At 46.3% G+C, this 16,339-nt stretch overlaps 1 protein-coding gene across 7 annotated transcripts in view; it reads left to right on the top strand.

The window, feature by feature from the left end:
- The window catches only part of N4BP2L1 (NEDD4 binding protein 2 like 1), a 37,387-nt gene that overhangs the window by 15,592 nt on the left and 5,456 nt on the right, over positions 1 to 16,339 (top strand). The window contains exons 1-5 of one of the 7 annotated variants that reach the window (XR_008820206.1): positions 4,668 to 4,682; positions 4,812 to 4,934; positions 6,488 to 6,621; positions 12,207 to 12,331; positions 14,553 to 14,629. Coding sequence is in view for 1 of the 7 variants with exons in the window: in XM_056328701.1 (XP_056184676.1) it covers positions 4,200 to 4,321; positions 12,207 to 12,331; positions 13,167 to 13,255; positions 14,553 to 14,629 (413 nt within the window). In the remaining 6 variants the exon portion in view is untranslated. Of the gene's footprint in view, positions 1 to 512; positions 3,500 to 4,165; positions 4,322 to 4,535; positions 4,629 to 4,648; positions 4,935 to 6,487; positions 6,622 to 12,206; positions 12,332 to 13,166; positions 13,256 to 14,552; positions 14,630 to 16,339 lie in introns of those variants that run through there. The other 6 variants (XM_056328701.1, XR_008820207.1, XM_056328697.1 and 3 more) reach the window with 6 other exon arrangements.

The raw sequence follows: 16,339 nt of genomic DNA, 5'->3' as shown, positions 1-16,339 counted from the left end.
AGGTTGTGCTGGTGCCTCACACAAGCTCGGTAACTTGGAAGCCTGTGAGGTCCTGAGTGAATGTAATGGGGAAAAATTGCAACATAATGCAACAATTATGAGATGTATCTATGCTATAGTTACTGGTAGAATGGCTGGCTATTCATTATTTATTTGTGACGTAGAGAAAAAAAATGTTCCACTGTGTTACTCTTCTCCTTATTTTTCAGCCTTGAGACTGCTAGGTTCTTACTGTCTCTAGTTCTGATACCCAAGTTTTCTTCTCTTCATTTTTCATTCTCCTTGCATTTTTTATTTTTCCTTTGCTCTCCATCATCTGCTTCCTCTCCATTCTTCTTAACTTTTTAAAGAAATAACCAGCAGCAGAGTATGAGAAAGAAAGAGACACTTAAAAATATCAGACAGGTGAACGCTTCTCAGTCTGAGGGTTGGCTGTGCAACCATTAAAGTCTTTCGACGGTCTGTGCTGTTGTGGTATTTCAGCAGAATCTTCTCTCTTTTTTTTTTTTTAGTTTTATTTCAGAAACGTCTCACTTTGATTCCACCATGGAAGGACTTCAGTTGGCCACCAAGGATTTAAAATGTGAGGAATAACCTGGAAGAAAGTAACCGCTGTAGAGATTTGGTGTGAATCTTTGGCTATCTTCCCTTCCCACCCCCCTGCAGCCCCCTGATATCAACTTCTTTGTCCATAGAATAAAAATCAAAATGGAGATAACTTTGTCTTGTGTGGCAAAAGGTCACTTTCTGAAGTCATTTGGGATTTATACCTTCTCAGTATATCCTTGAGTGTCATACGAAGAGATTGAGAGCAGAGACCAGTAAGCAGAAAAGAGCTGTCTTGTCAGCACGAGTTGTGACCTTCAGGCTCTGGTATCCAAAATATTGCCCCAAGAACTGGTACATGAACTGCTAGGGATGCCTACCTGCAGGGAAAGGTGCCTGTTACGTGTCTTATCCTACTTCTGCCTTTTGTCCTGTCAGGCATAATTACATCCCAGTCTCTTTACAACTTCAAGTGACGTAAGTCTTCATTAGTCACTCCTTTTCTTTCATCCGGGGGTACACAACTTGCCTTCTCCTGAAACCAGGCCTAATGATTCCCTTCAACTAGACTCAGTTGGCACTATAGAAATAAGGAGAAAATTTCAGTATAGACCTGATTCAAACACACTGGAGGAAAGATGCGCATGGTTTGTGGCAGACTGATAAGACCTATAACTAGCACTGGTAATCAGTGATTTGACGTTTCTGTTAGTAGTATTCCTTTTGCCATTTTTTACTTAAAATTCTTAGGAGGTGAGGAGAAATTTAAGCTAAAAATAGTGGGGGGGTTTGTGTGCAGTTTTGTTGGTTTTTTTTAAGTATCGTGGTTTTCCTTCAACATTAAGCATGGTGGTTATTCCTTAGCTAGAACAGTAACCTTACCAGTAGCAATTCTGTTACTGAGGTAATTGTCCCAGTAACATGAGTGGAGTATTGGTTTCCAGGGGCAGATGAGCAGCAGAAATCAATGAACCCTTGACAGTAAAATCTAAAATTTTGCTTACATACATATGTATGTAAGGCCCACACGGGTGTCAGGAAAGTTGGAAATACGTTACGTATGTAGAATGAGCTAAATTACATGGTGATGAATTTCATCCCATGATCTTAAAACACAGTTTCCTGGGTTTTTCTCTGAGGTGTGGTTAGATTAATCTAGATTTTTTTTTTGTGTGTGTGTGTGTGTATGTAGGCTGTAAACAGGGCAATGCTTTCCCACCAGCTCTCTGTTGGTGTTGCTTTTCTGGAAAAGCACTAAATTGCCCTGATGTATTGCTGTGGTCTGTAAAATAGTGTGACACGTTCTGTGCCATCTGTCTTTGAAGTGGTGCTTGTGATGCCTGGGAATGGAGTGCTGAGGGTCAACTGAGTTCATGATGGCACCTTCACTGGCAGAAGGCCGTGAGTGTAACAACAAACGGGAGGAGGAGGATAGCTCCTCATGAAAAAAATCATGAGTGCTTGCTGAAATAGCAAATAATGAAGAAGAGACAGGCAAAACAGAATGGAGGGAGGTGGAAGGGCACATCAAATTACACCTAATTAACTTAATTATTAATCAGAAAAATAATCAGAAAGAGCAGCCTTTGTCAATTAAGAGACGTGCATAAGGCAAGGTATTTCTTTGCAGTGAGAGGGAGTGACAGAAAAGAACGATCTCCTCAGGGTGAGAAAAGATCATTGAGAAAGGGAGAAACAAGGAAGCTTAGGTTGTGTGTACTTGTCAGAAATATTTCCCTCTTTTGCGGCTTCCAGATCCAGAATATTTATCCATTTATTCTTTCATCTCTTCCTCCTCATCTTTCCCGGCACTCTTTTCGTTGTGCATCAGCTGAACAGCCAGTACCTGACTGCAGTCATGCTGAAGCTCCACCCACCATGGTCTAAATTCCCAATGTGTCCCCGCTCTCCACTTAAAAAAACACTTGTGTATACATGTAAGCGGTTAAAGATGGATGTATTTCTAAACTAATGTTGTATTTGAACTGGCAAATTCACTGGCTGCACTTCTTTTCATGCATTTCTCTGTACACATGCGATGTTTTCCTTTCCTTGGTTAGAAACGTGCTGCTCTTCTACCAGCAGAACATTATACAAAATGTCATGGGGAGAAGGAAGGCAATTCTGCTGGCTGTAACCACAGCTTCGGGTTTACCGGATGTACCAGTCGCAGCAGAAAAGTTAGTGTGGTTTCAAGAAAATGTCACTCAAGGATCAGTATTTTCTTCCTACTTCTGTTTGTTGAGGGAGAAATCTGAATGCCTGTATTTTCTGTTACTGAGTACTGACCTTTCAGAATGCTTAAAATAAAACTGGTTTGCAAAATGTCACAGTATCGGTTTAAGTTTACTTTAAACCCCTCTGGGATCTCAAAGTTTATGTATTTTCTTTCCTGTCACTTTTGGTTTTTTTCCCCACTTGCTTCAGCTGGGGTGGGTGTGCCACATCCCGCGGTGGGATAAGCTTTCCCCCTGTACGCGAACACTCTCTTTAGCGCTATTTGCAAACTTTACAGCCTAAAGCTCCAGCGTTGTAGCGGGGTGGCGGCGTGTCCCTGAGGCTGGCTTCTCGCCCGGCTGGCGTCGGTGCTGTGCATGGCTCCCAGAGGCAGAGCGTGATCCCGCACCAGCTATTCTTGGCTTTGCTGGAGACTCTTAGTATTGGCTTGTGTGGTGACCATGTTAGAGCAGATCAGGTTTCCTGGTTAAATTTTGTTACGTTTCCTGCAGTTTCTCATGTGGTATGTTTGAAAAGTGATGCTAACGCCGCCGGCGTGACACGGAAAGTGACCTGTGCGGCGCAGGGCCCTTGTTCAGGAGCATCTGCTTGGAGTCCTCGTCTGCTTTTGTGGTAGGGTGGGATCCGGTGGCTCCAGCACTGCTGGGGGTGGGGGGAGAGGAAAACAAGGGTTGGACTGAGCCGGCGGTCCGGCGGAGAGCCCCGCTTCCCCGAGGTGAGCTGGTAATTCGCTTCTGGGGTGCCCAGCACCTCATGGGGCACACGGGCAGCACCCGGGACTGAACGCTTTCAGCGCTGGCTTCTGTTCTCTGCCCATCTTGGAGAATCTGGACATTAATCTGGGTTTTAAATAATTGAAGTCGATACCTCGGGCTCGCGTTCCAGGTAGAAAAAGTGGCTGGAACGGAGTCGCTGTGCGGGCCGCCGCCGCCGCCTGGCCCTTCCCGCGCCTCTCTCCTCAGGGCGCTGCCACCCTGCCGGGGAGGGGGCTGGGGGGGCCGGGGACCCAGGGGGGAACTGGGGGTCCGGGGAGGGGGCTGAGGGTCCCGGGGCGGGGACTGTGGGTCCCGGGGGAGGGTGTGGGACCCGTGGGGGAACTGGGGGTCCCGGGGGCGGGGTGCTGAGGGTCCCGGGGCAGGGCCTGGAGGTCCCCGTGAGGGGCTGAGGGGGCCGGGGGATCCGTGGGGGCGTGCTGAGGGTCCCGGGGCAGGGCCCGGGTGTCCCGGGAGGGGCTGAGGGTCCCGGGCGGCCCGGCCTCCACCGAGGGACGCGCGTTCCGCCCGCTGCGCGGTCCCTGCGCGCCGCTGGCCGCCGCCTCCCCGGGGCCGGGCCTGCCCCCCCGCTCCGGGGCCGGGCCTGGGCCTGGGGCCGGCTGCTCCCGTCCCCGCCCCCGCTCCCTCCCGGGGCCGGCGGGGATGGACGAGCAGCTGCTCCGCGCCCTGGGGGGGCTCAGCCTGCAGCCCCCGCGGGGCCGCTTCGGCCGGAGGCTGGTGCTGCTGCGGGGGCTGCCGGGCGCCGGGAAGAGCACCTTGGCCAGGTAAGGCGGCGGCGCGGAGCGCTTCGTGGCGGCGGCGGATTCTCTTCTGCTTTGGTTCCGGCCGCGGCCGAGGGCCGAGCCCCGCTGCAGGGCTGGGGTGGCGGGGGCGGCACGGTGGGGCCCGCCCGGGGCGGGGGTGGGGGGGGGGAAGCGGGGCAGGGCCCCGCTTCCCCCCCCCCCCCCCCCCCGCCCCGGGCGGGCCGCGGCGGAGCTGACGCCCCGGCTCCGGAGCCCCGCGCCGGGCAGCCGGCAGCAGCCCTGACTCCTGTTTTCGTGATGTCCTGTGCTCCTGGGCAGAGCTGTAGAGGTGCATGGAAGGGGCAGGGGAGACAGGACTGCGCTCCGGCAGCTCCAAGACCAGGTGGGAAAAGCCCAGAGGGACGTGCTGGGAGGTGGCACTGCCGTCGGCGTGGTACAGAGGAGCCGTAACCTGGCATGGGACGATCTCACGGTCTGGTGTCTCACGGCTCCCCATGCACACGCTCTCCAGCGAAAGCAGAACATTCGCTGTCGTCTTGCCCTGCTGGGGTGAGGAACCCGTGCTGGCCTTACAGGCTGCCAGGGGAGGGCTGTGCTGTGGAAAGTGGCAGCGTGAAGCCCTGTGACACACCAGGTGAATGTACATTTCCTCTTCCCAGTACAGCCTTTCCTGTCACCTGTGCCTTCTGCAAGACCAGTTCTTTAATGAATGGCCAAATGCTGTGTATTTACTGACACCCAAAATACCTGCCTCTCCCTAAACAGGTCATGTAAGTGCAGGCCCTTCACCTTCAGAAGGCTTTGGGTGTTCTCGTTGTACGGTAAGAATGTAATGAGTTGTGGCCATATTCTCAGGCGGTACAAGTAACAGACTCACCTATGTTTTTTCAGGTCAAAACACAAGGTTAATTGTTAATGACAGATTTACACAAGCAGTTCTAAGTGTTGTTTGGTTCCCTGTGAGATGAGGGTAGGTGGTGATGAAGTAGAAACATAATGGATGCTCTGCAAAGGGCATACGGCAGCGTGCTCTTCTAGGGGTTGATCTCACTTGTTGGTGTGGTGAACATCTTCAGCCGGGAAGCAATGCTGCATTTTATAGGAGATCAACCTTCCCGACAGAGAAGCACTGTGGCAGTCCCTGAATTTGGAGGGAGAGGTGGCCAGGATTTTTAAACTGAGCCTGAAGCTTTGGGGACCTAGTTCAGGGGTGACATTTTGATGAAGGAATGCACGTTGTTTTTCAAAGATCAGTTTGCTCTGTCAGCATCGTCCTGTCTCCTGGGGCCACTTACATGACCTGCCTCTCCCTAAACAGGCCATGTAAGTGCAGGCCCTTCTCCTTCAGAAGGCTTTGGGTGTTCTTATAGTACAGTAAGAATGTAATGAGTTGGGGCCATACTCTTAGGCAGTGCAACTAACAGACTCACATATGTTTTTTCAGGTCAAAACACAAGGTTAATAGTTAATGACAGATTTACAAAATCAGTTGTAAGTGTTGTTTTAGTCCCCTGTGAGATGAACATTTGAGGAGCTTGCTCTGTTTCTAGCTGCTGTTAGTTTTATCGTTGCATTTAGCCATTTGGCCGTACACAGATCAAAGGGCAGCTGTACAAACAGCATTTAGTACCTCTTCATTAACTCTGTCCAGATTATGAAAGGACTGTGCCAAGAAAATTCTAAGGTTTGCTGTTCCCGCATTGTGTACCTTTTGGTGTTGGTAAACGCAATGTGCTAAGCAAAGTGATGTTTGCAGAAAATTACTGCAACGAAGCTTGGTGCCAGATCCTACCAGAGGATGAAGGTGATTTATTTGCAAAAGCCCTCAGTAAGCTCATTTTACCTATTCAAATGTATTGTCTCAGATTTTATTCACTTACTATCGCAGCTAAATTCACTATCGCAGCTAAATACTTGCAAGCACCAAGATACATGTGCACAGGTGGTCTGCCTGAAATCAGAGAGGACAAGGACCTTCAGCTGTCCCATCCTCACTGTCTCTTCTGGGTTCCTCTAGGTTGGTTGTGACAGGGTGGGTTTTAGTCAGGTCTGCTATGCCATCTCACAGCCAGCAATTTCTATGCTGCCATCTTTTTGCCTTCGAGTTTTCCTTACTTGGTGCTCCGTGTATCTTAGGCAGGGGTTTTGGCCGTTATTTTAATTTTCCCATTCTGGGTGTTTCTTCAGCTGCAGCCTCTCCCCCTTTTGGAACAAGGGGAAGAAGAGCTGGTGTGACCTGATGGCCATCCTGCTCTCAGTGCATGGGTCTTCCAACAGCAAGTCACCCCTGCTGGGCTTGAGCTGACTGGTGGCCTTTGTGGGTGTGTAAACAGCTCCTTTCCCAGTTTTATTGCTGTTAACGATGTTCTCGGTTGTCAGTGTGTGCCGTTGTTTTAGCTTTTGCTCTGTTGTTTCTTCTGGTGTGTTCACACACACCTCCATTCGTTTGTTCTTTGTATCAGCCAGTATTTCAGTTACAACTTGTGCATTTTTACAGTTCTCAGAAGTGTCATGAACCATGAAAGTTATCACTGGTGACATCGTGACCTGGTGACAGCTCTAGCAGAAAGGCCCCTTTTTCAGTTTGTTGTGCAATCCTAGGAACAACCTTTTTGGATCCATGACTAGTTTCCGTGACCTTTCAGTGTCATCCAGCACAGTTTGGACACAGCTTTGTAAGATTTAGTTAGTTCTTTGTTAAAGTGCTTTCCCCATCCCTGTTGCTCCCCAGCTCAGAGCAGCACAACGTTGGTATGTGGATCAGTTCAGCTCTGGTTTTTGGTTTCTGGTAAAGACAGCGAAGGAACCACCTGTGATACATTGAATAATCAAGGCACAACAAGGAGTCGGTCTGCTCACCACCAAGCTCCAAAACTTTCCAATTGCTTCACTGTTAAGGATACACTTCCCTGAACTGCATATTTTAGGTGACCCTCACCATTTCCCTCTAAGCGTTCACCATACGCCACCACCAGCAGAAGCACGCAGGAGAGGGGCAGCTGGGAGTTACATCTCCAATAGCCTCCACATGGCGCGTGGAACACGCTTCTCCTGAGTGCATTCCCCTCGACGTCACAGTACAGATTTTGTGATCGGACTGAGGCGCAACTACTAAGAAAACAGTTTTCTGAGGTGCAGTAACAGGTATAGCTTCCCAAAACGCCGCCAAAAATCAAACCAGACGCATACGAGCTCATACCTGCTTCCCCAACAGACTCCTTGTTGCACAGTAGCTGTATTTCCAGCTCTTCTTCAACATACTGCTGTGATGCACAGCTCATGTAACACGTAACCCTTTATTGAGCAGTTTTGCTCAAGCACTAGGCCAGGTGTGATCAAACATGTAACTTTTCAGCCACTGCTGATTTCTCATCTGAAATGAGGTCGTTCTTGTACTTCCTTAAGAAGCACAGAGGGAGCAATCTTCCAGAACAGAAGGGAAAAAATGCATTGGCACTGGGGCATCACTGCCTGGTGTGATCTGGGTCTCCTCCAGTTCCCTCTGCTGCTTTTGCCCAGTTCATTCCAGCACGTCCAGCCCCGGGCCATCCGGCACCCCTCTGACAGGGTGCATGGACTTCAGCTCTGCAGCTCCTGCTTCCAGGCAGCAGGGCATCGAAAGCATTTACCTTTGTATAAAACTGCTTTGGGTGATTCTCCTGAATGTGTTTATCTTTTTTTTTTTTTTTTTTTTTTCTCTTCACAAAATACGGCTGCTGCTCCAGTCCCCACAGGTGAGCTGCGAAGGCACATCTGTGCTGTGCCACCCAGCACCAGGGCTGCCTGGCAGGTTCTGCTGGGGCAAAGTCCTCAGGGCACCAGAAGCTGTTAAAACACAGCAAGCAGCTGATAGTGCTGGGCGGCACGTGCTCCAGATCTCATAGTTCTGATTTTCTGCTGAAACTAAAGGCTTTGAAATGCCACAGGAATGCTTTATGTTAGGAAGAGTGACCAGAGCAAGTGGTTGCACGTGGTGTCAGTACCTATGTGTTCTGGTCTCTGTTACATTGGGAGTGGACTGAGAATTTACTGGCTCTGAGATCTGCCCAATATATACCATTCTATTGCCTTCTGAGAACTGGAAATGTTCCTTCCGATCTGCTTACCAGGCTCAAATCAGAAATAAATTTATTTTCAGACTTTCTGATGGAAAAACATGACAGGCTACGGAACACAGTTATGGATATTTATTTATTTATTTACTCTCCAATGATATTGCTAGTGATCATGGAGACTTCTCCCAAGCACTGTAATGCATCCAGCAAGTTGAAATCCTGAGTAATTATTTTTTGTCTGTATATACAGTTATAATCTGAAATAATTGTTTGAAAGAAAGATGTTCTTTAGAAAAAAGGCAACCTTACTTAAAAATGGTATAGATTATGGGAACATATCTTCAGGTGAGTAGCACAGGAGACTCTAAGATCACCTGTCTGTTCACCAAGGCAGTTGTTACGATGCTGCTGTGGTGAAACAGACTCACAGCTCTGTTTTCAACAGAAAGACATCACACATCTGACCAGGGTGGGAGATGGCAGGTGACTGTACGCCAACACTAGCCAAGCTGCCACATCGTCCGGCAGCACCCTTGCTACCCGGGCTGCCAGCGGGCAGAGAGTGAAGCTTGTGCCTCTGTGTGTTCCTTCGAGTTTCCAGAGGCTTCATCAGTTTCCAGGCCCTGCTGGTAGGCACGTGGAGGTTGCTGCTGTTTGGTCAGAGCTGAAGAGCAGAAGCACCTGCAAGTTTATTCTCCCCCCAGCTGTATCAGCCAATCTAATGAGACATGGTACCCGGCGTGGACATCTGCTTCGCCTTGCAGAAGGGTGAAATAGGGTTTGGGGAGATCTATTGCAGGCAGAGGAAGCCTCCCCCTTTCTCTTCTTACTTTCTTACCCTTTGTATCTTCTGAAACATCAGCAAGCTTTTCTTTAGCAAGATAGAGCATACTGCGTTTTGTATCTACCTACTGGGAGACAGAGTGCTGTAATACTGTGCGATTAAATGCCCCAAGCAGGCAAATTAATGCCGAACCTTTGACAGATGCTGCTTATCACAACGCAGCGCTTCAAGTTCAGTGGCTTTTTTTTAAAAAACGCGAACATTGCTCGTATGTACTCTTTGCTCTTGCAAAGAGATTTCATTTTTCTTTTCCTCCTTAGTATGCTTTACACTTACTGATCTAGTGGCAATGGGTAATTTTCTTTTTACAGTGCTGCTCAAAATTTATTAATTAATAAAACTGGTCACACCTCCTTCCATTTTGCATAGCTGGTGTATATTTTGCTAAAATACAGTTATTTTTATTGTGTGTAGTGATTAGGAACCTGATGTGATTGTGTAAAAACTTTGTTCTAAGCCAACTTGTGGTCCTATGTGGATTGTAGAAGTCTTGATTTCTCAAGGAACATACTAAGGAGGTTTGGGCACCCTTTGAAATAATACAGGACAGAGGAAATAGGATTTTTGTCAGCTTCATGGGCAATGGGGGTCATAATGGTCATAAACTTTTGTGTCAGTTTGGTTGTTTTAGAAAGCTAGAAGTTAAAACCAGCAAAATAAGAAGAAGGTAAAACATCTTTTTCCCACTTAATGTTTTCTTACGTTACTGTTAGTTTGGTATGAACATAGCAAATGTGATGGTAATTCATAGTTCTTAGTATGTTTTGTGCTGTGTTTTTCCTCCTTGGAAGCATGAGTTTTATCTAATTACTGGTGATGGGACGATAGCAGACTGAGTTTATGGATAATCACATACTATTTAGATTGCTTAAGGGTTAACATCAAAGCTGTCATGGGACTGTGCATATTTGTGTTAAAAATTCGGTAAGGTATATATGCTAAGAAATGAATTTTTAAAATTTGCACTGGTTGAGAACATTTTTAAAAGAAGCAGTGAGCAAGGAAAAAAAGAATCTTGAGATCTTTTGTTAACATTGTACAATTTTATGTGCATATCAGTAGCTAAAGGGATGACATGTATTTTAGTGCAGCCAGTTTTTTAGAGAAGAGGTGGTGATGCAGATGGGTAAAGCAGTGTGAAAGGTGAGGCACTGAATCACAGTGAGCGCCGAATGTATCATTTTCTCAGCCCAGGAGTGACCAGGTACTCCTTTAACATCAGGAGTAACATTAGGTACTCCCATGCTTTTCATGGTAAGGATTCTTGCCTGGGAACAAAATCAAAGCAAAAATAATTATTTGACTGTTTGCTATCAGTTTGTGACATGACTTTTGTTAGATTTTTTTGTCCAGCAGTAATTATGTGCATAAAACATCCTTTTGGAGCTAGAAGATAATGACACATAGGTTGTTAATGAGAGGTAACAGTGGTACAGCCCAGTCCCGGCCGGTCTGTCAGCAGTGAGTCTCTGCTCAGGGGCGGTTGCTACCACAAAATAATGTTAATTAATCAACAGATGGTAGAAGTTACAGCGGAGGCGGAGTGAAGTCAGAAGCTGACCTTTATTCAGCTAAACGCGACATGCAATCCTAGCAAAGAATTGCTGCTAGCAGGCAGATTAGGGTAAAACTGGTAAGTAAATGGTTAGCTAGAGATGACAGAATTAAGCCTTTTCTGCCTGTGTGTCTGTTTTTTTGCCGATATCCTAGAGGCACCTTTTCCCTTGCTGTTGCTCAATTAGATAAGACGTTGAGAAATAGTTGTTTGGCAGCTTATGGGGATGGAAGAGAAGTGTTTTATCAGGGAAGCTCCAGGGACTGGAGACCGTGTGATGTGAGATAGCAGGGTTTCTCGATTGGCCTTACTTTCCTTTCCAGAGACATTTTGGGCCTTAGGGAGACAGAGAGCAGTGAGATGATGCCGTGGGCTCTCCCTGACTTCTTGCAGAGACTCCATCCTCCCCCAGCGCTCCCTTGCCTGAAAAAAAACCCAATTCTGTCAATGTGTTACATGCAGATGGGAACACAAGGGGTTTTTTAATGCTCTCCGAGTACTGGTAGAGGAATGCTTCACATTTAAACCACCACATAAGCCAGCACTTCCACCTCCTGGCACCCACAGGCAGCTGGTCAGCGCGGCAGGACATGCAGCCCCCTCTGTGGGCAGCCCGGGCCTGAGGGAGCATCGCTGGGGGGGACACATCAGCGTGAGGGGAAGGGGAAATGGCCACGGCCACTGGCCACAGGGGACCGCTTCTATGGATCTGTTGCATTTGGGGCTGCCAGTCTAGGCAATTCTTACAAAATTTGGTTAGAAGCTGAAAATAATCATTACTCAAATCTACAAGAGAAGGATTAAGTAAAACAGGGACAAGTGAAAAGCAGGAAGAACTGTAGAACTGCTACAAATAATAAGAAATGTTGACTAATCATTCAGATATTTGTGAGTAAACATATATGATTAAAAAAAAAGTGCTATGGCTTCCTAGCCAAAAAAAAAAAAAAAAAAAGAATAAGGCAAACTGATGGTAATACAAACCATCTTTTCAAAATGACATAATTGCTTCTCCTGGTTATTTTCACAAATCTCTCTGTAGTAAAACTCCCAAGGTCAAATTGTCTTTTAAGACAAATTTCATGGGATTAGCAGATTTGGGTGTTGGTTTTGTTGGTGGTGTTTTTTTGTTTTGTATTTAAAATCATACCCTCTTAAATAACTCAGAAAGGAAACTAATTATAGCAATATGATTAAAGATTCGTATGTTGGTAGTCCAGTGTAGATTGCTCTACCCAATTAAAGAAATCCAGGCCATGCCTTTAAGCTCCATTCCTTTCCTCCTGTGTGTCCATCTACTGATTACGTTGCTTTCAGATCCTTTAAGCTGGGATTCTTGAAATGAAGCACTGTGCGTATTTGCAGAGCATTCCTATGACTCTTGTTTTAATGGTCTCTGTTAAAGATGTGTCAGCATATACTAACCCTTCTTTCATCTTTTTTTCCCCCCAGACAGCTGAAACATGACTATCCCAGTGCTGTAGTTCTTAGTACTGATGACTTCTTTATCAAAAATGGTGTATACGTGTTTGAGCCTGACTTCCTCGAGGATGCACACAAGTGGAACCAAAAGAGAGGTGACTGAACTCAGTGCAGGGGTTTTGCAAAAGAGTTTTGCTTTTCAATCTGTCTTTAAACTTAGCCCCCAAAATAAAATACCTCAAAGTGGTGTCATACACCGCAGTTCATGGGCTACTGGTTAAAAAAATACATTTATCACATAAAAAGTCTGATTTTATTTCTTCAGACTTGTAAGAGAGAGTGTTATAAATGAAAAAATGCTGATGATTGATTGATAGATGTTATTGTAGAAAGTAAAGCAGTGACTATGAGGTAGCACTGCTGAAGCTCGGTAACAGCAGGTGGCATGCAAATACCAGCCCAGCAGCGGCTCGCTACAGCTGTACACACCGAGTCCTTCACACCCTAACTTCTGAGGTGTCTGTCCTGACTTGGAAGGGGTGTTACAGGGGAAGTTAGTGATAGCCAGGAGGAAAACTTGCAAACCTAATTATAAGTTTGAGGATGAAATAACCCAGGTCTCAATTTCAGAAAGAAAAATGTAACATGCTTTTGCGGCTGTGCTCCAAACTCATTTCTAGCAATGGCGAACATACTTTGAGATCGTGTAACCAGGCACCTTTTGCAAATAACTGTCATTTTTAGCTGTTGTACCGCTAAGTATGTTCTGTGAGAGCTTCAGGTCTTACTGCTGAGCACAGCCAGGAGCTGCATCGCTTCCTTTAGGACAGGACCAGCTGGGCACTGACCTCTGCTCCCCTTGGGAGATGCAAGTCTGGTGGGGAACCAAGTGTGCTAGCAGTGGGCAAAGAAAGGACGCTTTGGGGCTACTAGGGCCTGGCTCAGTCTCTTACCGAATACGTTAGCTTTACTCGATGTGTTACATTACAGCACGCAAAGCAATGAAGAATGGGAAAAGCCCGGTTATTGTTGATAATACCAACATCCATGCTTGGGAAATGAAGCCGTATGTGATGATGGTAGGGAAAGCTCTGATTTATTGCTTTTATATGCTCAGCTATGACAATTACAAGGTGATCTGACTGAAATGGTACTTAGCATGGCTAAAAATAATTAATTCAATTTTCCCTTAGTTCTCTAATTATAGTTAAGGATGTGTTATTGTGATGAAGTAGGGGGGAAACGCACCAGTGTGGCTGTTTATCTAGTCAGCTGTGTAACTCAGTGAAGGAAAAATTACTTGGAAAGATCCAGCAGTCTTTGGACTTGCCCTATTAGTTCTTGGCCATGAAGATGTCATTCCCTTCCCCAGAAGTGACATGAACTGAACAGTTCCCAAACTGTTTGACGACAAATATCTCAAGCTACTTACAATTTTAGTTTACCATTTGTGAAAAATATACCATAAATAATTTTCGAAGATGCATTGCTATCTCTTGTCAGGAGTTCTGGTAGAGATGGCAATATTTTTGGTACAGTTGCATAATGTGGCCTGGCTGCTAACATTATACTCATGCTTCTGTTCCTGGGTTGTGGTCCTGTCAGTTAAGAAATTTGGTATTTCTTAATACCAAGTATTACTGATATATTAATATTTTCTAAGTATCACTTGTAGGGGAGCGCAGAAGAGGCAGGAGTTAATAGTGGTTCTGGGAAGCCCGGACATGTCACTCCAGCAGCCGTTGTGAATGCTTGTGGGTGACCAGGAAGCAAGTGAGAGAGCACAGCCAGAGATGGGCAAGATGTAAAAAAGTCAACAGATTTCCCTGCTTCCTTTTTGCTAAATCGAAACAAAAGCAATCAATCATTGTATCGAATACATATACATGTATATTTGTGTGTGTATGTGTATATATATAGGGGTGTGTGTGCGTGTATGTATGTACACATACACATGCAAATACCCTTGCTTTACCTTGAAAAAAATCAAGGCCTGTAGACTCAGCGGCTGGAAATAGCATGACTGATGGATGTTGACTTCACACTCCCAGAAGCTCCCAAGTGGCATGGCCAACCTGCGGCTCTTGAACCATCGGTGATTTCCAGAGAGTTCCAGTGCCAGGGTGCCATTGCCATGAGGGACTGGGGGCAATGCCGAGGCAAGTTTTGCTGGGAGACCCCAATCCTTTGATGCAGAAGGAAATGAACTATCTAGGACTCAGCCCAGCACCTTGATGGGTGCCATGGTTATCTTCCTCTTTCTGGCCCCTGGTACATATGATACATCTCTCAGCCACATAAAACCTCTGGGGGTCTGGAAGATTGGCTACTCCTGAGCTCAGCAGCCTGATGTCTAAAACTTCTGTGTCCTTTCAGGCACGTGAAAATCGGTATGAGGTTATATTCCAAGAACCAGATACACCCTGGAAGTTCAACGTTCAAGAACTGACAAGGTACCTCTTTTTCTCTTTGCTGTTGCAGACAGCTGCTCATTTATTGATGTGCTCTGAGAGAGGTCAGCTCTCTTCCTCTTCATATACCCTAAAAAGCGACGTAGTAAATGACAACAGGGGGATTGTCGTGGAAATTTCTATTACTCGTTACCTGGTCTGTAGTGAATTCAGCCCTGAAAGAGCCTGACCATGCTCAAGCGAGTCAGACAGTAGAAAAAGCAACACCCCTGCATTTATATATACAAAATGCAGTATAAATAAATAAATATATATATATTATACTTGCAATGTATTTATACTGCAAGCTTCTTGGGGCAGGAACCCCGATTTTCATTCTGGATTTTCAGCATCACCCTCCACAGGCACAAAAGCGTGTCCAAGCACTACAGACAATATTCAGGCTCCTATTTGTAAGAAGATCTAATCATAACAAATAGCCTCTTGCTGTAGCATGGTGGGGCGCTACCTTAACTGTGGTCAAGAAATGGGATTCTAGAGGATCTTTCTAAAGATCTTAACGTGTGTATACAAAAGGGATACAGTGAATGTTTCAACTCTGCATAATGTGGTAGGATATACAGGCAGCCAAATACGGCTCTATGTATGCTAGTTCACTAAAAAAAAAAAAAAATAATTAATGCAGGCTAACCAACCTGATGCAAAGCTCACTACCGTGAATAGTGTGCTCTACTAAATCCAGAAGCTAACATGTGCTAACTTCTTTGTTATTGCAAGAAAACGGCACGGCTGCTTCATTCTCATTTATGTGTTTTCTGTCAGCTGGGAACTCTAGTACAAAATTAGCGCTGCTCCTGTTTGTGCGTGACAGAGACAAACGGCAGAGATCTGTGGCCCAGGGCGCTGGCAGCTCCAGGGGGAGGCAGGACTTGGCAGATGGCAGCCAGTGGCTTGGGGCTGAAGGCAGGTGAGGACACCAACAGCCTTAGCAGTCACTTGCAAGTGTCAGCTCTTGCTTTACCAGTACCAGCTGGGAGCCACTGGGGGGGCATCACTGCAGAGGCAGATTTTACTAGTAATCATTCATTATAGGCTGAGCTGCTCGGTAACTTGTAATTTGTTTTATTAATCATTTGAAACAAGACTGCTTTTTACAGTAGCACTGTCAAACTAATTCAAATACGCTCAGTTTGGAGCAGCTCTTCGGCAGATAGCTCGTGGACAGCTGAAGGTTGCTCCCGCTCTGGTTGTTCCACGTTGTGTCTCTCCCAGCCATACGGTTTGTGCTGGTTGCTGGGGTGCAAGCCTGTGGGTTCTAGATCACAAATTGTGCCTTACAGAGCTAAATGGCAAAGCCGAAGATACTGTTTGCAACCTCACAGACAGGCAGAAACTCCTAGTGGTCTTTGGAAAAACAGTTCCCGCTGACGTCTTGAGAGACTGTGGCTGCTGCTGATCTGTCTGGAAAGCGCTGCATGTTTGCGCATCCTGTTCCCTCCCGCTCAGACTGGTCATTTACAGGTCTGCCCTGCAGCCTGAGTCACCTCAGGTATGATTTTTTCCCCACTTGTGCTTAGGCAAAGCAACAATTTTTCTGACCTCTAATACTTGTTGATTACAAGCCAGCATCTGGGCTATCTACAGCCCATGCCTGCGTTTCTCCAGATGCACAAAAGCTCACCCTGGGGCCAACAAGCCGTAAGCGCTAAACCCCAGCAGCACTCACGTAAAATAATACATGGGTCTTTGACG

This window comes from Falco biarmicus, chromosome 2, assembly GCF_023638135.1.
Source record: "Falco biarmicus isolate bFalBia1 chromosome 2, bFalBia1.pri, whole genome shotgun sequence".
NCBI lineage: Eukaryota > Metazoa > Chordata > Aves > Falconiformes > Falconidae > Falco > Falco biarmicus.
The sequence above is the reverse complement of the archived record's forward strand: the minus strand, read 5'-3'. Positions and strand labels throughout refer to the sequence as shown.